The sequence below is a fragment of the Rhineura floridana genome, chromosome 1 (genome assembly GCF_030035675.1).
Source record: "Rhineura floridana isolate rRhiFlo1 chromosome 1, rRhiFlo1.hap2, whole genome shotgun sequence".
Lineage (NCBI taxonomy): Eukaryota > Metazoa > Chordata > Lepidosauria > Squamata > Rhineuridae > Rhineura > Rhineura floridana.
In genome coordinates this window covers 313,614,999-313,641,199 of record NC_084480.1, presented here as the reverse complement: position 1 = coordinate 313,641,199, position 26,201 = coordinate 313,614,999, and the positions used below count along the sequence as shown (strand labels likewise).

Sequence of the window (26,201 nt, the reverse complement as noted above, 5' to 3'; positions counted from 1 at the left end):
TGTAAAGGCAGGGGGAGGGTAATCCTCTATTGTAACACCATGAAAGATGGCCAGAGGTTGTTCTTTCAAGCCTCACCCACCAAGCATGTGGTCAAATGGTGTAGGTTGTCACCAGGAATTGGATGGGGCAGGAGAGAGCAATGAGGCACACAGTAGAAACCTAAATATATCTAGAATGGCTAAAATACAGTCATTTAATGTAGTTATAATATGAATTAAAGCAAGCATCAAAATAAATTTAAACATAAGTACTAAGTGTGCTTTTGCAGTCACAGGCCAGACAAATGGAGGGTAGGAGCAAGTTCAGTTCCTGATGAGCGACTGATTGAACTAGCCCTGAACTCTTCTCCCTCTCCCTTTTAAGTTCATAAGAAAAAGGGACACATGCTTACTTTGTAAGGAAGATGCTTTTTTTTACTTACAAAGGATACAAATTACAGCCCTGGGTCCATTGGAATTAACCCTAAAGTTTACCATCCCTGTCCACCCTCTAAGGCAGAGGTGGAGAAGCTTTTTTCTGTCAAGGACCACATTCACTTGAGGGTAATCTATGGCCAGAGGCCAAAGTGGAAAGGATCACCCCTTTTCTCTCTCTCTCTTTCTGACATTCCCTTCTCTCTCTCTTTCTCACACATACATACACACACACACACCTCTCCTTCTTTGTATCTGTTGGGCTGCCAGAGAGAACTAGTCACTTGTGGATGGATTTTGAAATTGTGCTGAGGGCCATGTAGGCTAAGGCCTGCATGAGCTTTGGGGTTACAAGTTATCCACCCCTAAAGTAAGGGATGCTTCCAAAGTTCCCCTTCATACATGCTGGGGGGAGGGTGTCTTTCAAACCTCATCCTCTATACAAAGAGTTCCAGGAAACAAATTGTCCTTAGCTCTCCTGCTAAAAGGATACCACCACTTTGCTTAGCCAAGTGGCTGAGCAACAACTGGCACTAGCTTAATAATCAGTAGGAATAAGCCTTCCATTGTGCTTGAACAACATGTCTATTGCACTCTTTTATTGCCAGACTTTGTTTCTATGCTTCAACAAATCTTCCTTTTCTATCTTAGCTTTCTCTCCTAATTTTTCCCCTTACATAGTCTCAGCTTCGTTTATCCTTTGGCTCTGGATTCCTTAGTTGCAATCTAGTATGGCCTTGATCTTGGACAGTCCTCTAGCCCTAAATTGTAATCCTGAGTTCAAAGCTGTAGCCCTCAGTTTTCCTTAGAACTTCCCTCTGGCCTTCAAGACTGCTTGGTCCTGCTCTTGCAAGGCAGTGATCTGGAAGAAAATACAGAGCCCATACCCTGACCACAGTTCCAGGAGTCCCATCCCACTCCCAACCAGTGTTCGTAAAGAACCATGATATGTAGTTCTTAGAGTGCTGGACTAGGACCTAGGAGACCAGGATTCAAATCCTTACTCAGTCATTCAAGTTCTCTGTGTGACATTGGACCAGTCTCAATCTCTCAGCATAATTGGGAGGGGGACAACTATGTACATCGCCTTGAGCAACTTGGGAGAAAGGTATACAGTCAGTAACACAGAAGAATGCACTCGACTACCATGGGGTATTTGCTACTTAACTCTTGGTAGAACACAATTTGTGGTATCTTTCTTTTTCTTTCTTTCTTGTTCAATTTTGAAAGGAAACAAAATTACACTAATTAATTTTTTTTTCATACATGGCAAGGTTGCACAAATTAGGTAGCTAAAAAGGATTATGATAGCACTGGACTGTTCCACGAATTAGTACTGGTATTTGGTTTTTTATGTACAATATTCTTCTTGTGCCTTTCTGTTTGGAATGTGTGCAGCACTTACAGAATCCTGGTTTCTGGCTTGATTGGTCTTTTCTTTTAAAAATAAAAATAAAGCTGTGTTGCCGCCATCTTCTCTGTGCTCAGACTGTGAAAACATCAACGTCTAAAGGTGTGTGTCATGAGTATTGATCACTCATTCCAGGATTTCAAAGAGTCATTCCTGTGGGCCAGAGCCCACTTTTGGAAATCCGTTTTTCCAGGACTGCAGGGAAATTTGATGTCATGTTCTGGTCTGTTGCCAGATCCCATAGAGGAGGAGGCAAGGCTGATCAGAACTTGCGGGACCATGGAGATCTCCAAGTGAGCAACTTATTCCAACAAAGTCTGGGAGCAGATTACTAACTCTAGACCCCCTGGACACCTCCTCCGTTTCCTAGCTTCCCACCTGATGTGGACACTGCACCATAGGAGTGGTGAGGTCCTGGCAGAGGCATTTGGTTCCTCAAGGAAAAATGCCTTTTATAAAGATAAAATAAACAAGCATATAGAAGAGCGAGCCTTGCTGAAGCAGAACCAGCATGGCTTCTGCAAGGGTAAGTCCTGCCTCACTAACCTATTGGAGTTCTTTGAGAGTATCAACACACATATTGATATAGGTGATCCAGTGGATATAGTATACTTGGTCTTTCAAAAAGCTTTCAACAAGGTACCTCACCAAAGACTCCTGAGTAAGCGTAGCAGTCATGGAATAAGAGGACAGGTCCTCTTGGAACTGGCTAGGAAACAGAAAGCAGAGAATAGGAATAAATGGATGGTTCTTCCAAGATGAGGGATGTAGACAGTGGAGTCCCTCAAGGATGGGTATTGGGGTCAATGTTTTTTAACTTGTTCATAAATGATCTAAAGTTAAGGGTGAGCAGTGAGGTGACCAAGTTTGCTGATGATACTAAATTGTTCAGGACTGTTAAAACAAAAAAGGATTGTGAAGAGCTCTAAAACGACCTCACCTCTTCTGAGTGAATGGGCAGTAAAATGGCAAATCCAATTCAGTGTAAACAAGTGTAAAAGTATGCATACTGGAGCAAAAAAAAAATTCTTAATTTCACATATTTGCTCATGGGTCTGAACTGGCAATGACTGACCAGTAATGAAATCTTGAGGTCGTAGTGGATAGCTCGATGAAGATGTTAACCCAGTGTGCAGTGACTGTAAAAAATGCAAATTCCATGTTAGAGATAATTAGGAAAGGTATTGAAAATAAAGCTGTTGATCATAATGCTGTTACACAAGTCTATGGTGCGGCTGCGTTTGGAATACTGTGTATACTCCTGATTGCCTCACCTTAAAAAGAGTATTGTGGAGCTGGAAAAGGTTCAGAAAAGAGCAACTAAAATGATCAAGAGGATGAAGCAACTCCCTTATGAGGGAAGGTTGTAGCATTTGGGGCTTTTTAGTTTAAAGAAAGGGTGAGGAAGTGGTGTCATGATACAAGTGTATAAATTATGCATGGCCTGCAGAAAGTGGATAGAGAAAAGTTTTTCAATCTCTCATAACACTAACTCGTGGACATCCAATGAAGCTGAATGCTGGAAGATTCAGGGCAGACAAAAGAAAGTACTTCACATAGCACATACAGTAGGGCCCCACTCATATGGCGGGTTACGTTCCGGACACCCGCTGAAAAACGAAACTCATTGAATGGAATGGTGTGCGACGCCCGAAAACTGCCGGAAAAGCGGAACAAGCGCCGTATGAGTAGAGCTTTAGTCTAATTGCATCTAATTGAGACTGCTGCATTAGCAAAGCACCGTAAAGCAGGGCCCTACTGTAGTTAAACTATGGAATGCGCTCCCATAAGAGTCAGTGATGGCCACCAACTTAGATGGCTTTAAAAGATTAGACAAATTCATGGAGGATACGTCTATCAATGACTACTAGCCATGATGACTTTGCTGTGCCTCCATAGGGGGAGACGGTATGCATCCAAATATTAGCTGCTGGAAACTGCAGGAGGGGAGACAGCTCTTTGCACTCAGGTCCTGCTTGTGGGTTTCCCATGGGCAACTGGTTGGCCATTGTGACAACAGGATGCTGGACCAGATGGGCCATTGTCCTGATCCAACAGGCTTTTCTTACATGCTTATGCCTATGAGGATCCAGGCTGGAAAGTCTGCAGCCTCTGACTCCGAGTCTTGACAGTTTTTGGACTCTGGGATCATGACACTTAATCATTTGTGTCTTTTACAATGAATGTAAAACCAGTTTTGGGAATGCATTTAATTTATTTGCTGTTCCTTTTTTATCTCAGTATCTTTTAATGCTCAGAGTGGCGTGCATGGGATTCTTCTATCCGAGTAATGGCCCAGCCCACGTTTAGCTGCAATGATAGCATTGATAAGCCCATGCAACTGGGGAAAATACTGGGGAGATTTTAGTGATAGATCATCTGCTTTGCATGCAGGAGATCTCAGATAGCAGAGCTGAGAGAGACCTCTGATGGAGATTGTTGAGGACGGTTGTCACTTGCTAGTCAGCTAAACTGGATCAATAGTCTGACTCTGACTCACTTGGAATGAATGCCAAATCAAGGAGCTCCTTGAATAAAACGTGGGATATAAATAGTAATGTAGTAGTAGCAGTAGCAGTAGTTATAGAAGAAGAGGAAATTAAATTAGAATGGGGCCCAGCTGTTCTGCTTCTTGCAGCCTCAGCAGAACTAGCAATGGTGATGTTTGGTCTAGATTATGCATTTCTAATTGTAACATGCCCCAAGTCTTCAGGGGTAAGGCAAGTGAAGCATCGTAATGAATTTATTGAAGCTAGCCTTGAGCAGGCTGTGCTTGGCTGAAAGCCCAGCTCACTTATTAGCTAACACTGTATATATTAAATTTCTGGTTCCAGTCAAGGCTTAGTTCTTACTTCTTGGTCTCCCTGCTTGAACTTGATACACTTGCTGACAGGGGCCTGCCTGCCTACTTTTCAGGCTACCTGTGGTTTCTCTCACAGCTTTCTGACCACTGCATTTGCTTGCTCCAGGAATTTCTGATCCCCAGCTGGATCTGCTGATTTGCACCCTATCTTGACTAGTAGCTCATGCCATGACACTTCTGTGTAGGTTTGTAGTTGCTAGGAAGGAGATATCCATCTACAACTGTAGCATTGAAGGTACTGCAGTATCACCACTTTTATTGAATGCTCTACCACCTGAATATTACAATTTTCCATAGCAAACACACAGGTCTGTCTTTCAAAGCTTAAATGCTAGTTATAAGGGTGATGGATGTGAAACACATACAGCAGATGTAAAGCAAATATACATTTGTATGCAGTAACTAGGAGACTTGACTGTCATGAAATTACCATTTGGTATATGCATGACAAACCTGATAGCGGCAACAAGTTTTTTTCTGTATCTGTTCTGTTTAGATTCACCAGTCTGTGGAAATAACTACTGCCTTCTTTATAATGGAGGCAAGTCTTGCTTTGCTTGTATGAAAGTAGAAGAGGCCGCCGTTTTGGAAAATTTAAGGAAAATGATTTATGCTGAAATATGCAAGGGGGCTCAAAGGGCATCATTGTGGTACTTGGGGTAATTTGATGCATAAATTGCATAACAGTGCTCAAAATAGGTTTGGAAAGTTTGAACAGCCCTGTGGCTCAAAGTACTTCTGTCAAATGTGCCTAGTCAAGCTGAAACAAGAGGCTGCCAGAAATTGCTTCTGATTTCACACAGAACACACAAAGGAGAGACAAGGTACTTGCCTAATCTAAAGACCCAGGCAAGAAAATCAGCTTGCATCGTACGCTGCATTAGTTTGCAATGGGGTAATATTTTTCTTCATCCCAGGTCTTTTCCCTGATGTTTTGAAAATCAAAATAGGCATAAATTCAGCCATAGAACATACTTTCTACTTTATTTCTACCCATGGTCCTAAGAATTTTTCTCATGTTCTGTTCAAAATCCAAGATGAAGATTAAACACAGAGAAAGAAGGAAACAGGTTGAGGCCACTATTCTAAGCTGTGCTAGTCAGCGTTGCTAATAAAATGACAAGTACAGCTGGTGTCATTCTAGATTTTGCTGTTCTAGCTCACTATTCAGGGGCAGTCATGGCAATGAAATGCTTGTTTAAACACTTTCACACCTTTTTACCCGTATATGTGATTCATCTTACCTAGAAAACCTTAGCTATATGTGTTACATTGCTGTTATTTTTAAGCAAAGTCTCTTCCTTAACAATAAAGTTGAATTAGAAATTGCAGTATAATACTATCACTATAATTACTATTAGTTAACACTTAACATCAGCAGTGCTCTAGAATGCACTGTAAGTAGCAATTTCAATTTTAGATTTCAGTGGACAGGAGAGCAAAGAGATTTCAGTAGGCATAATTCTTAGCAAGGATTAAAGGCCTACTCTTGTATATGTTCAAAATTAAATTAAAAACATGAGAAGAGTTAACCCTCACCTCCCAAGCTGTAGCATCCATGAATCTCTAACTGATAGAGTTGGATGAGAGAGAGAAAGTCTGCATTTGTGTGTGCAGTGTGCTCCCACTGCTGGAATTCGGCCCCTGAAAGGTAGGCAATGAGGAAATATGGCTGTCAGGCTGCAAAAGGTTCTTCACACCTGTTCTATGTAGTCCAGCATCCTGTTTCCAACAATAACCATCCAGGTGCTTCTGGGAAGCCCACCAGCAAGGCACAAAGACCATAGCCCTCCTCAGCAGCTGGTCATCAGAACTGTGGAATAGTTTCCCCGAGGAGGTGCGCTTGGCGCCGACATTATTATCTTTCCGGCGCCAAGTTAAAACCTTCCTCTTCTCCGAGGCATTTTAATTTAAGATTTTAATTTTAAATGTGTTGTAATCTGATTTTAGATTTTGTACTTTTTATATGCTCTGTTGTATTACTGTGTAATTTTATTGTATTTTTTGTTGTTCACTGCCCAGAGAGCTATTTCTAGTCGGGCAGTATATAAGTTTAATAAATAAATAAATAAATAATAATAATAATAATAATACTGTCTTTGAACCTGGAGGTTTCTTTTAGCTATCATGGCAAACCGCCATTGATAGACCACTTCTGCTGTGTACTGTAGTTTCTGCCTTTGGCAGTTCACAGACTCATTTCAGTGTTGGAAACAATAGCCACTTAATGATTAGAACCAGTGAGTTGGCCTGACGTAGCTGGTCCTGAGAAATGATTAGTAGTGTGAACTGTGGATGCAGGCACAATTCACCTCCCCAAATGGCAACCCTATTTTAGGTTGCAGGCCAGAGAATCTGCTCTCACACACAGCTATTCCTCCTGTGAGAGGCAATCCCCATTGTGTTCTTCCCCTGCCAGTTAGACTTTGCTCTGCTTACACTCTTCTCATTATCTGAAATGATAATGATAATTTTTAAAACATATCTGAATCCGAGCAAGGTGAATATAGCACTCACCATTTTGCTGCTGTACTAAAGATGTAGTGTTTCTGTATGTTAGAGCCAGTAATGATTTACTCCCAAAGCAACAGCTAGAGTAATCTCAGCTTTTATATGCCACCTGCGTCAGCAAGTAGAATCCAGAGCATCAGGACGCTGTGCATGAGGCTCTTTCATCTATTCACAGCTGAAAATATTAAAACAATGTCCATGTGATGCAACTGGCCATTTTTGTGTCAGGAGAAGAATGAAACTTTGAAATATTCCCTCTGTTCACATGTGACCATCTCTGAACGTGGCTTACCATAATCTTCTGCTATCCACAAAGGCTTGTGCAAACAAACTTTGTTCATTTAACAGAGACTGTTGTCTTTACACTTTTATAGGTGCCTGGTACTGCTGCTCAGTTCAGGAAATAATTAGTCTCTCTACACATACACACCCTAAATCAATCAGACTAATTGGCTGTGATGAATATGAAATAAATTGATTTGATTTGAGGTTACTGTCTTATGACCTTTTATAGTTTAATTGGATGTGGAGGAGGGATGCTTGGAACAGCTGCATGAAAAGGTGTGTTGTGATGTTGTGTATCAACAGGATAAAAGGAAAAGTAACTGGAAGTTATGCTTTATTCATCATTGTTGGAGCAGAGGCTGTATGATTCATCTGAATGGCCAGCTTTCAGTGAAGATAGCCCACTGATGATTCTGACTGCCGGTTTCAGTTGTTTCAGGCTGTGTTGTGTTGGATCAAAGATCCGTCTAGTCTGGCAATTTGTTCCCACAGTGGATAACCAGATGCCAACAGGAAGCCTCCAAGCAGGACATGAGTACAATAGCATTCTTATTCTCATGATCCCAAAAAAACGGGTAATACTGGTGCTTCTGGATTCGGCTTTGAACCTGGAGGCCCAGGTTTCGGCGGTCTCCAGGAGCGCTTTTGCCCAGTTAAGACTGGTCCGCCAATTGTGCCCGTTTCTGGAGACATCCGACTTGACACATGCCTTAGTTACATCCCGGTTAGACTACTGCAACGCGCTCTACGTGGGGCTGCCTTTGAAAACAGCTCGGTAGCTTAAATTGGTTCAGAGAGCGGCAGCTAGAATGTTAACAGGAGCTGGCCTACAAGCCCATACAACTCCTCTTCTACAACAACTACACTGGCTGCCGATCTGCTTCCGAGCCCAATTCAAAGTGCTGGTCTTAACCTTTAAAGCCTTACACGGCTTGGGCCCTCTCTATTTGTCTGGTCGTATGTCTTTTTATGAACCCTCCCGACCCTTGAGGTCCTCTGTTGATCCTCCTCTTATGATCCCCCCAACTTCCCAAGCTCATCTGATGGGAACTAGATCTAGGGCCTTTTCTGTTATTGCCCCCAGGCTGTGGAATTCCTTACCATTAGAAGTGCGGTTATCTCCTTCTCTTGTTGTATTCCGTCGCCAGGTCAAGACGTTCCTATTTCATCAAGCATTTAATTTAAATGATGTTTAGGATGTCTTTTAATTATTGACAGGTCCTGCTGTGATTATGTTTATTTTAAAATTGTTTTTAATTGCTCATTTTAACCTTTGTGTATGATTGTTCTTTGTTCGCCGCTCTGAGTCTTCGGAAATAGAGCGGGTTATAAATGTTTTAAATAAATAAATAAATAAAATAATATAGCCATCATGCCTAATGAAATATCTGGCTTTGCAGTGCTACTGTGGATGGAAGAGAAGACATGCTTTTTTTCTAAATGAAAAACTTACCTTTCCACGCAATTTTGTAAACCTTGATTGTTATTGGCAGGAGGAAAGAGATAACTGGTCCCTTGAAAGTATCATTGAAAGTATGCTTGCTTGCTTGCTTGCTTGCTTTCTTACTTACTTCCCACAAGTTCCTTTTTTTACAGGCATGTTACTGGTGATTTTCATGCTTGTTCTTCTGAATGGGTTCAATGCATTATCACGTATTATCCCTACCTACTTTGCCTAGCAACACTAGAAACTAGTTTGCCAGGTGTGTTGTGACAAAGCATCCCAAAATATATTGAAACTCTGTACAAAAGCAGGTTTCACATAAATTCCTATTCACTCATAGGCAAGAAACCCTTGCTGTTTAAGAATGTGCCTATAGCCAACAGATATTTCTATCAAACTTTAAAAAGCGGGGGAAATGAGCAGCTATAGTGAATGCACCAGGGGAACAGAAGTCCTGACCTCCTCTCTGACATGCAGTATCGACCAACAAATTTGTGAAAATGAAAACACAATTTGGGTTGGTCTTTCACAGTCCAATCCACTTCCAATGTAGCTTGGAAGAATTTAGTAACATGTGCCTCTGAGCATATGTTGAGTGATGGCAACACATGCAGTCAGCCTAAATAACAGGAACAAGACGTGCTGTGCTGATTTTGTTTTAGCGGGGAAGAAGCAACAATATTGCAATATAGGCAAAACAAACCTTGTGGTTTAAGAATGTACCTATAGTCCACAGATATTTCTACCAAATTTTAAAAAGCAGGGAAATTGGGCAGCTATAGTGAATGTACCAGGGGAGCAGGAGACCTGACCTCCCCTCTGAGATATTGCACTACCCTACAAATTTGTAAAAATGCAAACACAATTTGGGTTGGTCTTTCACAGTCCAATTCACTTCCTGTGCAGCTTGGAAGAATTTAGTAACATGTGCCTCTGAGTATATGGTGAGTGGTGGCAACACCTGCCATCTCCAAAGAAGGCAAACATACTTTCTTGTATGTTTGTTGGTGTTCCTCTTACTTCGCTTATTTTCCTGTTACTATTGTTTCTACAGAAAATCTAACCTGGAAAATTATATTTCTCTTATTATTCATCCTAGAAATCTGTGTCAGATTTATTTTTATTAATTTAAAGCCTTTTTATTGGCCAATGCCATATGATGGTGAAGACAGCCTTTTGTGTTTCAAACTGGAGGTTATGTTGTATTTCTAGTTTGGGTGCATTAACAGTTGAATCTGAAACTGCAGTTTGATGTAAAATTAGACTGATTATAATATGTTGCTACTTAAGCAATGACTCTAGCTATTGGAAAAAACAAACTTGGCCTGCATGTTTTCAACCTGCTATGCTTAAACCACTTAAGGAAAGGTGGGCATGGTCAATTGAAAACATAGAGCACACCTAGAAATTTGCTAGAATATATTTCACCTCCCACTGTTTTATCTTGTGCACACTCCTCATGTCCATTGGAAACTATTCTGCAGAATAGTCAGTGCCATTATTCCACAATTGTTTTTGGAGTTTTTTTAGTGTTGCAAAGTGTTGCTGTACTTCACATAGTCACTGAAACAGAAGCAAAAGAAAATGATTTCTTATAGGAAATTCACTGAAATTGCAAAGTAAATCAAACATATTTAAAGTGACTGTCTGAATTATATCAACTGTCTTAATATTGTTGCTTCCTCCCTGGTAAAACAAGGTCAGCACAGAACATGTCTTGTTTCTGTTATTTGGACTGATTGCAGGGGAGCATCAGAATGGCATGGGGGATATTTTCAATTTAACATTGCAGAACGCGAAAAATCCATGCTGGCTATAGTATATAGCCATTCTCATGGCTTTATAATTTGTGGAAGATTTACTGTTGTCTCCTTGCTTTGATCTTATGTTTGCTGTAACCAAATGTATATGTGTGTATTTGCTCCATTTCTTTTTGTCAGCTATTATTTTTGATTTATTTGTTCCTTTATTTTTTAAATTTAAATGTTCTTTTGGTTTTTTTTAAATAAACATTCTATATTTGTCTACCTTCTCACTCATATTGCAGAATAAAAAAAGAAAGAGATTGAGTGTGTGAAAAAAATGAGGCACGTTTTTATTAGTACAGCAACATCTAGAAAGCTGGGGGTTGTTGGGTTTTTTTGCTTTTTTAGTATCAGTCATATATGTGTAACATTTCAAATTTGTAGCATGTGCTCCGCTCCTGAAAGTAACCCTATAAGTGGCTTATTCTTGGCATTGACAAATGTCTGTGTAGGTATCCAGGGTGCTGGTTCTGGAACCAGCAATCTAGAACTTGTTACTCATGTTGAGTCTTCTGTCAAAAATTATGTCTTGCCTTCCTTTCCCTTTCTATTCTGCCTTATGTTTGACTGTGTGGCTTATATTTGATCAGTACCTATGAAAAATGTTGATAGTGGACTATAAATTCAGTTTGCAGATGGTTCTTCTTGAAAGGTTACATAAGCAGCTATAGCCTCCTCAGTAAGTACAAGCCTTCATGAAGGATTATAACAGTGGCAAGGGCCACTAGCCATTTTAGCAAGGCTAGCCAACAATCATATTTATCTGTTCCAACTGGATGAGGTTGCACCTCCCCCTAATGAGGTTCAAGTTTGTAGTCTAAGAGTGCTCCTAAATCAATCTTTGTCATTGGAGGCTTACATAGCCTCTGTGGCAATGAGTACCTTTCCTCAACTTAGGCTAGTGCACCAGATGTGGGCTGGGACAGAGATAACTTAGCCACAGTTATCTATACTCTATTGTGTGAGAAATCACAAAAGCAGATGGTGCGCCTAAGTATCACAGCATGATCAGATTTCTAAAACTTTGGTTTCTCATTTGGCATGATATGAAGTTTATGATTATCAGGAATCACTTAGAATTTGTGGCGTGTCATGGAGCAAAATAGTATTTAGGAATCAGCATCCCTGTAAAAGCTTTGGGTTCTTCTTTATATTGTTGTTGTTGTTTACAATGTCTTCTAAGTGGTATACAAGTATTTTGCTCCTTACTTAAATGCATTGCACACTATAGAAGAATGTTTACATGATGTTGCTGCCTCTCTTTCTCTCCCCCTTCAAATTTCTCTTGAAATTCATGTTTTCTATGTATGTTTTCACACACAATTCCATAATTCTAATGAAATTGAAGTATGTGTCCACTCACGTACTTGTCATTTCTCTCCAGTGTAGAGTATTTTATTTTGTATGGGCTGTAAGTCTCCATATATATATACATAGTGTGAAACCAATTATAAAGAACCCACCCGAATGTCTCTTGTGTTCATTGTTTTCTCCTATTGTAGTCATATCAGTAGAAAATAATCTTTGAACACATCCCATCCCATGTGCGCCTACGCACACACATACAGAGAGAGAGAGAGACCACAGCAAACTTTTTACCTCCTCGTAGTTCTCTGGAAAATGGGCAACATAGCCATCATGCAACATAATTACATGGTGTTTGAAGGTCATGATAAACAATGATCAAGCACGATCTTTATGCAATATACTAAAAAGTTTATACATTGCTGGGCAGTTGTGGTTCTGATGTATTAATTTTCCATTTTTAGTTGGTTTATTTTTAAGCACAAGTCAATGAGTCTATCATTTTGGTCTTTGTTTTGCAGATGTGTTGGTGGAGGGAAAGCTCTGTGACTGTGATGTCGTAGCAGATTGCACCGTTGGAGACCCTGTAAAGCTGGAAGTGAAGCTGACCAATTGGAGCAAACGCAGCGTAGGCCCCTTCTCTCTCACTGTGATCCCATACCAAGATTACCAAAATGGCATTCACAACTATGATCTCCAAGATGGCATCACTTTTGTTGGATCCAACACCTTATATATTGATACGGTAAATCTATAATTGACAATATTCTGTCTGGTTCCATGTTAAAATGTTGGTTAAAGTGTCTATAACTTTGTTCACTGATTTCTGTAAAAGGAATGTTAGAATACATCAGCCACATTCACACCACTATTATTCCACTCTAGTCAGAGGCAGCATGCTTCTGAAAACCAGTTGCCGAAAGCCTCAGGAGGGGAGAGTGTTCTTGCACTCGGGTCCTGCTTGCGGGCTTCCCCCAGGCACCTGGTTGGCCACTGTGAGAACAGGATGCTGGACTGGCCTGATCCAGCAGGCTCTTCTTATGTTCTTAAACAGTCATAGCCTCCCCCACAGAATCCTGGGAAGGGTAGTTTGTGAAGCATGCTGAGAGTTGTTAGGAGATTCCTGTTCTTAGAAAATTGGTGGAACAGTGAGAACCGTGGAAATATGTTTAACCTTAGATATACTGTAAGTTCTATAGAGAAGGCAAGGATGAGCAACACACTCTTGCCCAGAATCATGATGGGTAGAATCCCGACCCTCAAAGTATTAGGGGTATACTGTCACCACTCCCCGCAACCTAAACTCTTGAGGATAATCTTGAGATGAAGAAAGAAATAAAACAGGCAACTAAAGGAGAAAATGTTGCAATAATGGGCGATTTCAATTACCTGCACATTGACTGGGCGGGTGGTAATAATAATAATAATAAATTTGAACTATAAGTGAAGTTAAACATGTACCCTCATTAGGGGGCCAAGACTGAGTGTACTCCCATTAGCAAGCCATGGTCTGCATGATGTAATTTATGAAAAGACCTCAGAGAGCACTCAAAGAAGAGACTTGCAGAGTCATCAAGTTCAAACCTAGCTACTTTACAGAGTATTGCTAGACCATAACCTTGAGAGCCGGAAAGCTATGCAAACTGTATTTAAAACAACCACCAGAGCCAGAGGCTGCTTAGCATTCCAGTTTCTTCTGTTTGGATCCTTCATGCTGCAGCTGGATGACCCTGACAAAATAATTTGGGCCTTCATGGCTGAATCACTTGTGTTCCTACTCCTGTTCTTTGTTCCAGAATCAAAGATATGAGAGAGCTCAATTTTTTCCCCCCAAACACCTTTACCTTGATTGATATTCCCTTTGGCTTTCTCTTGGCTGCCTAAATCCAGTCACTTTAATAACCCTTTCACATTGCACTAATATTTTCTCTTGAGTACTATGTTAGATCAGACTTCATGCCTGCCAGTTTTAAAAAGAGCAAACAAATGGATATCTTCATGGTTCTCAGCATGTCTATAATAACCCAAAACTCATCTTTCAGTGTGTTCCCATATTCACCACTGGACCTACAACAAAATGTTGTAGTGAAACTTCATCCACTCCAGGATACATCCCTGTAGAGCACAGGGAAGGTTCCCCTCCTCCCAGATGCTTACTATAGGCTGCTTGATCAGGCCAATTCTCTCTTCTTTCTCACCCTACCCCCAGTTTTCTCCCCCACCCCCAACACGTCAACATTTTGGAAGCCCTGGAAACACATATCACATTAGGGGTTTTCAAAACTATTGTTTTCTTTTAATTTACAATATTCTATGCTACAGATACATAAGGTGTCTTGTAGAAATGTCTACCTTTGTGTGGCCCCATTTTCACTTCCCAATGGACAGGCACTCAGTCACCCAAGTTGATTATCAGAGGGTTCAAGTGGGACCTGCAGGAGTTCTTTATGACCTCAGATGGGAGTCTTTCCCCACCCTATCTAGAGATACCAGGGATTTAACTCAAATGTGAAATTGCTGATCTGCTAACTAAAGTATGTAACTTGTCCCACAGGTCCTCCTCCGTGCCTGAGGACTGGAAAGTGGCAAATGTAACGCCAATATTCAAAAAGGGATCCAGGGGGGTCCCGGAAATTACAGGCCAGTTAGCTTAACTTCTGTCCCTGGAAAACTGGTAGAAAGTATCATTAAAGCTAGATGCGTACCTTACCGAAGACTTCTGAGGAAGCTTAGCAGTCATGGAATAAGAGGAGAGGTCCTCTTGTGGATAAGGAATTGGTTAAGAAGCAGAAAGCAGAGAGTAGGGATAAACGGACAGTTCTCCCAATGGAGGGCTGTAGACAGTGGAGTCCCTCAAGGATTGGTATTGGGACCTGTACTTTTCAACTTGTTCATTAATGACCTACTATTAGGAGTGAGCAGTGAAGTGGCCAAGTTTGCTGATGACACTAAATTGTTCAGGGTTGTTAAAACAAAAAGGGATTGCGAAGAGCTCCAAAAAGACCTCTCCAAACTGAGTGAATGGGCGGAAAAATGGCAAATGCAAATCAATATAAACAAGTGTAAAATTATGCATATTGGAGCAAAAAATCTTAATTTCACATATACACTCATGGGGTCTGAACTGGTGGTGACCGACCAGGAGAGAGACCTCGGGGTTGTAGTGGACAGCACGATGAAAATGTTGACCCAGTGTGCGGCAGCTGTGAAAAAGGCAAATTCCATGCTAGCGATAATTAGGAAAGGTATTGAAAATAAAACAGCCGATATCATAATGCCGTTGTATAAATCTATGGTGCGGCCGCATTTGGAATACTGTGTACAGTTCTGGTCGCCTCATCTCAAAAAGAATATTATAGAGTTGGAAAAGGTTCAGAAGAGGGCAACCAGAATGATCAAAGGGATGGTGCGACTCCCTTACGAGGAAAGGTTGCAGCATTTGGGGCTTTTTAGTTTAGAGAAAAGGCGGGTCAGAGGAGACATGATAGAAGTGTATAAAATTATGCATGGCATTGAGAAAGTGGATAGAGAAAAGTTCTTCTCCCTCTCTCATAATACTAGAACTTTTGGACATTCAAAGAAGCTGAATGTTGGAAGATTCAGGACAGACAAAAGGAAGTACTTCTTTACTCAGCGCATAGTTAAACTATGGAATTTGCTCCCACAAGACGCAGTAATGGCCACCACCTTGGACGGCTTTAAAAGAAGATTAGACAAATTCATGGAGGACAGGGCTATCAATGGCTACTAGCCATGATGGCTGTGCTGTGCCACCCTAGTCAGAGGCAGCATGCTTCTGAAAACCAGTTGCCGGAAGCCTCAGGAGGGGAGAGTGTTTTTGCACTCGGGTCCTGCTTGCGGGCTTCCCCCAGGCACCTGGTTGGCCACTGTGAGAACAGGATGCTGGACTAGATGGGCCACTGGCCTGATCCAGCAGGCTCTTCTTTTGTTCTTATGTTCTAACCTTCTGCATGAAAAGAAAGTGTTCCACCACTGAGCTATAGCCCTCAGGTGCATTTTATGAAGCTTACTCATTTTTTTCTGAAATGTTTGGAAGGAACTATTGAGGTGCTGATACTGCTAATAAATATCCTGCTAAAACAACTCTCATCCCATCTCTTTGCAGGTTAAGCCTACTGAAAACTCAGTATGCATTGGAGCCCTACTTTTTCTGTACACGGGTGATTTCTATTTGAACATCCAGTTCCATGAAGACAACTCCAGCAGAGAGCTTCCCTTCTCATGGTTTTGTCTGCCCAGTGTTCACATCCGTGCTGTGCAACCTGTGATCCAGACTAAGATGTAAATGTACCGTATAAAATTGCATTAGTCACCATGCTCAGGAAAACTGGGCATTGCCTCCTCTTGACGTTAGTCTGTTGCTTTCTGATCTGAAGGAAGAGAGGTGTTCCCTATAGAGGTGCATTCAAGTACTTACCGCAATTAGCTGATAGTTATGGGAAGCCCCTTTTGCTTATTTGAAAATATGTGACTGCACGTACTGAGGAATTAGATTTTTCCTCATTTCCATATAGTTTACCAGATAACATTCCTCTATCTTATTTTTAAAGATCTTGCACGGTTGGTGAAATGTAACACTGAGCTTTAGCAGTTTATCAGTTTTTTAAGATATAGAGTTAGGCTGGTATATTAATAATTGTCTAGTTGGGGGACATCCATTAAAAATTCTCAATGGACAATATGACCTTGTTGAGCAGAATTTCTGAAGCCACTTCCTTGAACATTTTAAAAAATATTCAAAAAATCTTTCAAATATATAGGAAATGCAGGCTTATAATACAAAGTTTGTTTACCTGCAGACTCAAGCCCAAGTAGCAGGATCACATTTGGGATTTATGTTCAATTTGTGTCAAATGTGTGTTTTTTTCGGGGGGAAACTGGCCTGGATGAAACATTGATATGGCTCGACAGTAATTAGATTGGGCCACCGAGAGGTCAGGCTCCAGTGACTTCCTTGTCCACTGATCTTCTCAATGACCCAGCAAAGTAGGCTCACAGCCCATGGTGCAACATTCAGACGACAACTTCACCACTTTTGCATTCAGTCCAAGTTTATTTAAAAGTTGGCTCACACTGAAGATAAGCCATCTACATGGTTGAACAAGCTGTTGGTTGAATGCAAACCCATCAGAAACATTTCAAACATAGCTCATGGCAAGAAATAGAAAATCTATGGTCCTGCTCACCTGCAATTTTCTAGGAAGGAACCCAAATAAAAGTTTTAAGTGTGTACATTATTTCCACCACCACTTCTACCATCTCACTCCCCTGCTTCTTTACTAGAGAAAATAATTGATCTCATCTGTACTACATTTGATTTTAAAATTGGATCTTTCTGACTGTGCATCAGAGTGGGTTGCAAGCAAGGGGAATTCAAACAAACAGCAGATCGCAGTTGACTTCATCTGCCATCAGTTACTTTCACTGTATGCTTGATATTTGTGAAAGCATGTGTCAGACCATTGCTTATCACATAGGCTGCTTAGCAGGCTGATTTAACATGCTTTGTACAAAGTTCCCTAACAACCAACCAATCAACCAACCACTGATTAGAATGGCCTTGCTTAGCAAGCAGAGGTTAAGCAGATTTCTTTGTAATCTAAATTAAACTTAGCTTGTTATAATATACTGAACACTCATGGACTTTTTAAAATGAGAAATAGGTACCTTACCACTAAATTTTCTTAACAGTCTTGTCTTTCATCTAGAATTCTTTTATGAACACAGAAAGTTAACATAAAGTCCATACCATCTACAGAAAATGCTTCCTAAAGAATTGTATTTCAACTGCACAGTGTGCTAGTTATTGGAAATCAGAAAGTAAATTCATGTTGGCTTTATCATGTACACATTTGGACCTAAATTAATTCAGAAGGGGAGTAGTGCAGATGTTGAATGGCAGTATTGCAAGGGCACTTTTTTCTCCCTTTTTGGTTGAGAGATGACCATACAAACTAGTGACATAAAGAGCATCTTTCTCCCCACACCACCTTTAAGCTTGTTCTTTGATCTAGCGTTAACTGCCAATCCTGCAGGTTCTTGAAACAGAAAGTATGATTTTGCACTTTAGTTTAAAGCTGGGGATTCACATATCTCTCCTCTCTTCTCCATTTGCAAAGGATATTTCCCACAATCTGTCTGTTACTACATCAGTAGAAAGCATGAAGGAAAAACCCCTAGCCTTTCCTAAAATAACTGTCTCTGTATTAGAGCTGTAGAGCTTTAGATTTATTTCCTCCACCCACACAAGAGAAGTTGCCTGACTTCCAAAGGCAGAGGGAAACTAGAGACACAAGTGTTAACTTCACCTTTTGGAAAGGTCCTTTCTCTGACCTCCATTCAGGTCTTTCAGGATGACCGTTTATCCTTCTAGGAAGCATTAACCAAATAGCCAGAGAAGCAACATCACATTTTCTTAATTGTGTTGCCAGGCATTTAATGGCAAGCTTTCTGCTACTTCTTGTTTCTGATGACCAGATAATATTTTAAACTCTGTTCTATTATCTACTAGTGCTGGTCGCTCATCCTGGTCACAGCCAACAACATTTGCAAATGGCCTAACATTTCTGTATTGTCTTTGCTCTTTCATTTATGAACTCTTGTGATAATCCCTGTGAAAACAGCATGTGTACGCTCTACATTGAAGATGTGTGTTCTCTGCATCTTGCAGTCCGCTGTGCCACTGCTCTCTGAAAGCGTCTGCTTATCAATAGATACTGCTCTGTGCAAGGTGACTTTTGAAGTCTGTTCCATAATAGAAATGTAGCATCTCACCTTCCCAATTTGCTTGCTTGCACACACACACCTAAGCAAAAAGGGATGGTTTTGGAATGCTGACGATCGTAAGTTTTGGGCCAGAAGTACATTTCCTGTTGTTGTTTTACAGATCTGTATTCCAAAGTAACCTGGTGTAGCCCCATTTCTCCTTGATTTTCTTTTATGTATCTGATTCCTACTAAACTGCACTTGCAAGAGTTTCAATGCAGAATATCTTCCAGCCCTTTTTCCGGAAATGTAGGCAGATATTTTTTTTCCTCCACATTTGATCTGTAATGCGCCAACTTTCACTAGTAAATCAGATGAGCCCCTCTTAGATGAGTTAAGTCATTCTTTGATTTAAAAACTGTTACAAACTGAGAGCAGAGTTTGGTCCATTGTATGTATATGCTGAAGAAATCCATATGTTAAGTTGAATTTGCCAAATAAATATTTGCCCATCTGCCTCTCTCCACTGTGTATGATTTCCACTGCAGTTTTACTGATTGTAATTATGTGACACTTAAGCTGCTGATACCACCTGGAACCCTACAGAAGAGTCTCAAATTACCCCTTGCTCTGGAATTCAATATCACTCCATTTTCTTTAACAAAAATGTTTTTTTTAAAAAAAGAAAACAGATTCACATGGCTGCTTTTTATTGTTCCATAGTTACTGTTTCTATATAGGAAATGTTTCCTGTAAAAGGAATTTTTAGTCTTAAAATTATGGAGGAGGAGAGAAGCCCTAAGATATGTGATAAGAATGCAAGAAAACATGATTGCACAAAAATTTGGATAAGCTTAAGGTTGAGAGAGCAGGTGTAGGGGACGAAAGAATAAAGACCTGGGCAGCACAGTTGGTGCTGAGGAGTAATGTGGAAAGCATGAGTGTGAATTTGCACAGTATATTCTGGCAGTGAGACCTTACCCATCAACTATTGCCCATTGATGGTTGTTAAGGGCATTAGAATGGGAGACAGGCAGATCTCACTCATGGGCACAGGGTTTCCTGTGCAAGCCCTACTAAAATGAATGGGAGCAGCACAAAAGCATCAGCCAGGATGATAAGGTGCACCTATTTTATCATCAGTATTCTGACCAGGAGGGTCTCTAATGGCAAGCAGCATGGAAGCTGGTTCTCAGCCAGACACCGGGTCCTTTGTGGATAAACACATTACATCCCCTTATATTTTAATAGCTGCTCTTATTTATGCTTTTGTATATCGTTGGATCCATTTTAAAGCATCGTGGCCCTTCCAAGACTACAGAATGGGCTGAAAATCCAATAAAGAGTATAGTTTCTAGTGCTTTTGCTGCCCCATGGGCAACATTGTACTGTTTTAGCAGCTGCAGCCCTGTGATCTATCTCGGTGTACATCTCGTACGTTAATGGAAATGTGTCAGCCATCATCGTTATTGCTTTTTAACTAGCCTCTGCTGATTGAAAAATTGACATCACCCTCTTGCTTTGAAGGCAGTGAGAAGCGCAACAATTTGTGGAAGTATCAGATGCAGATCGCAAAACAAACAGATGTTAGTGGCCAATCTGGAGAAACCTGATTAGGCAAGTGATATGCAGGACAGCTGGAGAAGTCTCTGGCACAATTGAGCCTCATTTAAATATTTAACTGAAGCTTAAAGTATCTACAACACTTTTTTAACAATTGGTTATTTTTTAAAGTCTTGGTTAACTTCAGAAGCCACTTTTAAGATGCTAAGAATGCCTGTGATGTAAGGTTTTTCTTCTCCATGGACTGAGGACATAGGAAGCTGTCTCATATCAGGGCAGGCTGTTTGACCATCTGGCCCAATATTATTTCCTCTGACTGGCAGCTCTCTGGAGTTTCAGGAAGAGGTCTTTCCCATTACCTCCCGCCTGATCATTTTTGCTGGAGATGCCAGGGGTTGAACCTGGGGATCTTGAGTATAGAAAAGCATGTGCTTTAACCACTGAGCTCTTTTTCTTTCCCAAGTCTGAATTGGCTGTGATCCAGTCACACCTTCAATTCAGTATGTGCTCTCAGCATAGAGCAATGTGAAGAAAAGAAAGAAGCCCAAAACAGTTATTCATTCAGAGATGCAGCAGTCAGCCTCCTCTGAGAATGGGTAATTGCATTGGGAGTAATTGACTGATCCAATCACATCTAATGGAGAAAGACAGCAGGATGAACTACCCCCAATGAAGAGTAAGTGGAAGTTGGCAGACACAGAGCAGTTCATTCAGTCTGATTCATTCAGACATATAGCAAGTCCCCAATACGACCTCCTGCAAGTGGATGCTTCAGTCTCACAAGAGCTTTTAATTGTTTATGACAACACACAGTTTAATGAGTGATAGAGTTGACTGCCACGAGATACAGTGAAAATCACTAGAGGTGATGCATTTAAGAAAGAACTACAGAAATTCACATAGGGTAGATTAGAGATGGGGACCTTTTCCAACCCAAGGGCTGCATTCCCTTCTGGCCAATCTTTGGGGGAGGGGGACATGACAGTGGTGGGCTGGAAGCAAAAGTGGGCGGAGCAATGAATGTAAATGTTACCTTTATACAGTAGGCATGTTTCTGCACACACTCATACACCCTCTCTATTCTCCATCTAGGCAAGCAAGAGGTATTATCAAAGCTGAAGGACCTACTGTAGCCAGGCAAAAGCACTCAAGGTGGATGTGAAGCAAGTCCTGGCATGGGGGGTATGGCCAGGAAGAATCCTGGAGGCCAGAAAGAGAGACCTGGAGGGTTCCCCACCCCTTGGGTAGATTCTTCAACAGCTATTAGATAGATAGCTAAACAAAGCTTTCATGTATAGATGTAGTATAACTCTGAGTAATAGGTGCTGGTTGACAAAGAAGAGGGGGAAAGTAAGTCGTCTTCCTGCTTTGCTTTTGAGTTTCCAGAAACACTGTGATGGCTGCCAGAGTGCTGGATCAGATGACCTTTCGGTAAGATGTCTTTTGCGAACACGGTGAGAGACGAGTGCTTGATGACTTCAAATAATGGAAGCATATTGTTTATGGATGCATTTTTAATTGAGGCTGACAGTGCACCAGCTCTGCTTTTGGAAACTGGCCAAACGCTCGCCATCCTGTACTCTTGGGACTGGAAATCCCAAGCACTTTCTGCTCCTGCAGCACAGTTTTCAGTCCATTTTGGTGTAGCTCAGGGAATCTGCAGGACACAGCATCTTTGCTGGGGGCAGGGGTTGCGTTTTTATTCCTGCAGCAAAAGACAGGTCTCTGTTGGCTTCAGGGGAGATCTATGTTAGAGACGTGCAGGGGATCATAGGTGCTGAAAAACAATTTGCCCCAGGAAAAGCTTCTTGCATGTCTCCCTGTAAGCAGCATCTGGAGATGCAGCAGCATCATTACCTTTCCCAAATACTGTGGGCAACCCACAAATATCTGGCAATGCTGCTCAGGGAATCCAATAACAAAATAGAGCACAAATCTCAGACAGAGACAACAAAACATCATTTTAATGAGCCTATTGAATGTGTGCAGTAAGGCTCCCATAATAGCTAGTGCTGATCCATTTTCATTAACTGCCCTTAATTTAAAAGCTCAGCATCACTCCACAGAAATCTTTTAGCAGAGAGAGTCCAACAAAGCACAGTGCCCTTGTTTGTTGTAGAATTCAGCCTGGCGCCATGAGAAGTCGCTGCAGGAACTGCAGGCCGCTCTGCCCCTTTCACATGCGCTCCTTGGAACATCAAAGCTGCTTCTGCACTGTAAAGGGATCTTTCGCGTCTTTTTTTCACTCTGCCAAGAGGAGCACCATTGAGCCAGCCAACTTACCCTTCTCCTCTCTCTCCAGGTAAGTGGTGTGATGCTACTGGCAGAAGGCCAGGGCTATGCTGCCCCCCCTCCCCAACAGCCACTCCTGCAGGTATGCAAAGGTGACAGGGAGGGGTTGGGGACTACCAGAGAGGAAAGAGGCATGTGATCACCTGCCCATTGCAGCTTGGGATCACACCACTCGGGCAGGTGGCTGGGTCTGCAAGTGATGGAGGCATCTGTTTCAGGGGAGAGCCAAGTAAAACTGTTTAGTTTATGTTGCCCACAGGCTTTAATGGGTTTCTAGAGCAAGAAAAAAATAATATCACACAAATACCAGCCCTACAGCTAAAAGAGGAGGGAACAGTTAACACGGCATTGTTATGAAACTTTGCACAAACTCATACCGAGAAAAAAAGAATGTAAATAAAATGGAACTAAAAGGAGCTCACGTGCAAAGGATATAAATGAAATGGAAAAGGAACTCACAGGCCCAGCCCTGCAACTATAAAGAGGGAAAGCGAAAACACTGCACTCTCGTAAAACCCACACACTCTAGAACTCAAACTGAAAAAACAACTCAAATTAAAACAGGGAAAGAAAATGAAATAATTAAAAGTGGTGGAGTGCATTGTATTATTTGGAAACAAAATGGAAAGCGATTGGAAAGAATGGGGTAGGAAGAGGGACAGAGCCTAGTCCAACAGAAAGAACTCTTCTATGTCTCCTGCTCAAGAAAGGCGGCAGAACTTACAAAAGAGCATCAAGCGCATGAAATAAACCTCTGTATTTCTATCAACATCCCTCCCATCAAGCATTGGGACTGGAGAGCCCTTATAAAAGAATTCCCTCTGGTTAAAAGCTAGATTTGTCAGTCACAATGGGCTATCCTTCCTCCTCTCCCCACTGACTCCACTTGACTAAGAACATCCCCTATAAACCTGATTTTGCTTTTCCTAATAAAAAGGGAGAGATGATAAAGAAATGAGCAATCTGTGAATCAGTGGCCTCCCTTTATTAAGTACATGAAGCAAGAGCATCAGAATTACTTAAATGGAATTACTTAGAACCTTTTCATTGCTATCCTAATTAATTAACTAATTGGTGATTTATGCTATAGAAATTCAATTTGTTTCCAGTATTCCCCAGGTCCACCTTGACCTCAAAATATGGAGATGGAGGAAGCTTTTCATTCAGGACAGACAGCTGGACTCCCACACGCCTTTGAGGCCTGACAAAGCGAACTTAGAAATTAAGCCCTGCTCTCCCTCACCTCCCTTGAAAACGCAGTAAAAAAAATTTTTTTTGGAGCCTTGTAAATTTTATTTATTTATTCATTATTACATTTATACCCCATGTCTCCTTCAAGGAGCTCAAAGTATCATACGAACATGGTTTTCCTCTTCCTGGCTTTATCCTCACAACAACCCTGCAGGGTAGGTTAGGCTGAGAGACAGCCAAGGTCACCCAGTGAGCTTCATAGCCAAGTGGAACCCTGATCTCCCAGGTCCCAGTCCCACTCTAACCACTACACCACACTGGCATGTTATTATTCCACTACTAACCCTTATACTGGCACTCTGTACACAATCATACCTGCTGTCTTTCACCTCTGTTCAAAGAAGGTCAGATATAGGAGCCACATATCCATAGCCAGAATATAGCAGGCCCCTTTTAACATGTCTTTGTCACCTATTAGGGAAGAGCAGTCTCTTTTCTCCCCACTCCTAAGCTTAAGAACCCTCTTTCTGGAGGGAGGGAGATTATGTCAGCAACTTGGGAAAAGACAAAAGGAAACCAATGCACAGGTGCTGCTACTGCAACTTCAGGTCAAAAATCATTAAAATCCAGTGGTCCTTTCCCAAACATTTCAGATCCTTTCAACAGGCTGAAATATTAGCAATACAGATCCTTCAACATTAGAAAGTTTTACATAAGCACATCACATAAGACGTACAGTAGCTGCTGGTTACAGAAGGGCCATTTCCTTTCTTTCCTTCCCCAAATCGTGAAACTATAAAAAGCGACAAGACAAGGATCAGTTTGTACTCAGAGCAATTTACAAAACTTAGGCAAGAAGGGAGGGTTGAACCTGTACGAGGCAGAGCTTCTTGTGTTTATGAACAGACCCCTGAGCAGTCTGCAGCAATGCTGCGATTCGACGCTATGAAATTCTTCATACATATTCAAGCTCTCTCTCTCTCTCTCTCTCTCAACAGAATAAACACTGAGAAAGCTATAAGGAAACACAGTGTAATGATGGATTGTTCCTTATATTGAATATGAAAAGCCTTCATTTGAAAAGGCAAGATGAGATAGGGGACCAATTTTTTCCAGGAAGATACGTATTTTTTAAAAAGAAAATCCCCAAAAACAAAGGAAAAGAAATGCTGTACAAATAATAAACTACATGTGCTCTTTTGATGGAGTTTTTTCTGCAACTGCTTAACAATTACTCCGTAGACTTCACTGAAGATAGCAGAAGGGAGGTGTCTACAGTACATAAGCCTACGGTCCATTTTATTTTAAACAGCATATATTACCCTACACTTCAAAAAAGATTGTTCCCTGGGGGAAAGGGAGAACTTGACAGAGTAATAAAACAACATGCAGTTGGTAGCACTTAAAGTACAAGAAGCACAATAAAAATCATTTTAAAATAGCACATAGAAGCAGCGTAATTTTAGAAAATGCCCAAGAAAAAGAAAAAATGTTTTGCCCGGGGCCAAAAATGTTGCCAGGCAAACTTTCCTTGGGAAGGTCACTCCACAACTGGGAGCCACCACTGAGAAGGCCTTCTCTTATTCATTCCACAGCAGAGGACAGGAGCGTATGCAGGAGGGATTCCAGGGAACATCTTAATGTAATGGTAGGTTGATACAGAGGTTGGGGAGCCTTCTGTATCCCAGTCACAAACTACAGATCAGACTTCCTCAGCCTGGTACTCTCCAGATTTTATTTTTTTGGAACCATAATGCCGTTATGGCCAACGGTCAGGGATGATGGGAGTTGTAGTCCAACAACACATACAGGGCACCACTTTGATGAAGTCTGACTACGTATGCCAGCAGCTTCTAGACTAGCAAAGATTTTTCCCATTTCTCCCATTCAAGGCCCAACTCTCTTAAATTTCAGCATTTTCTCACTACTGTTGCAATGGAATGCACTCATTTTGTGAAGTGTGTCCCTCAAAGTGGGCTTTGCAAGTAGATGTCATGAGCCCCGCAACAGCAACCTGAGTACTTGTATGATCTAAAAATAAATCAATGGCGAGGCTCAGTCGGTGTCCTAGAGTGGGGCCTGACTACGGATAGATGTGCAAAGAGTGGAAATATGAAAAGAGTACAAATACTGCTTTTAAATATGTTTTTAAAGCTTTTGTTAAAATAAGTTTTAAAGATGTTTTGTTTTAATATGTTTTTAAAGATATTTTATTTTAATATATTTTAAAGTATGGTTTTAAGATGTTTTAGAGTGTAGTGTTTTGTTTGCTGCTGTCAGCTCCTTCTGAGAGGAAGGGCAGGGAAAAAAATAAGTAATAAATAATTAATAATAAAGAGGAAGGTGCAAACAGGGTTGGCGCCAGAGGGCGGTCAGGTTGGGCCCTGGCCA

At 41.2% G+C, this 26,201-nt stretch overlaps 1 protein-coding gene across 2 annotated transcripts in view; it reads left to right on the top strand.

Moving 5' to 3' along the window:
* Positions 1–19,270, top strand: part of TRAPPC9 (trafficking protein particle complex subunit 9) — a 505,665-nt gene extending 486,395 nt beyond the window's left edge. For both annotated transcript variants that reach the window (XM_061607026.1, XM_061607027.1), the window contains 2 exons: positions 12,560–12,783; positions 16,165–19,270. In XM_061607026.1, the coding sequence (XP_061463010.1) occupies positions 12,560–12,783; positions 16,165–16,344 (404 nt within the window). In that variant the 3' untranslated portion in view covers positions 16,345–19,270. The remainder of the gene's footprint in view (positions 1–12,559; positions 12,784–16,164) is intronic.
* The last annotated feature ends 6,931 nt before the right edge of the window (positions 19,271–26,201 follow it).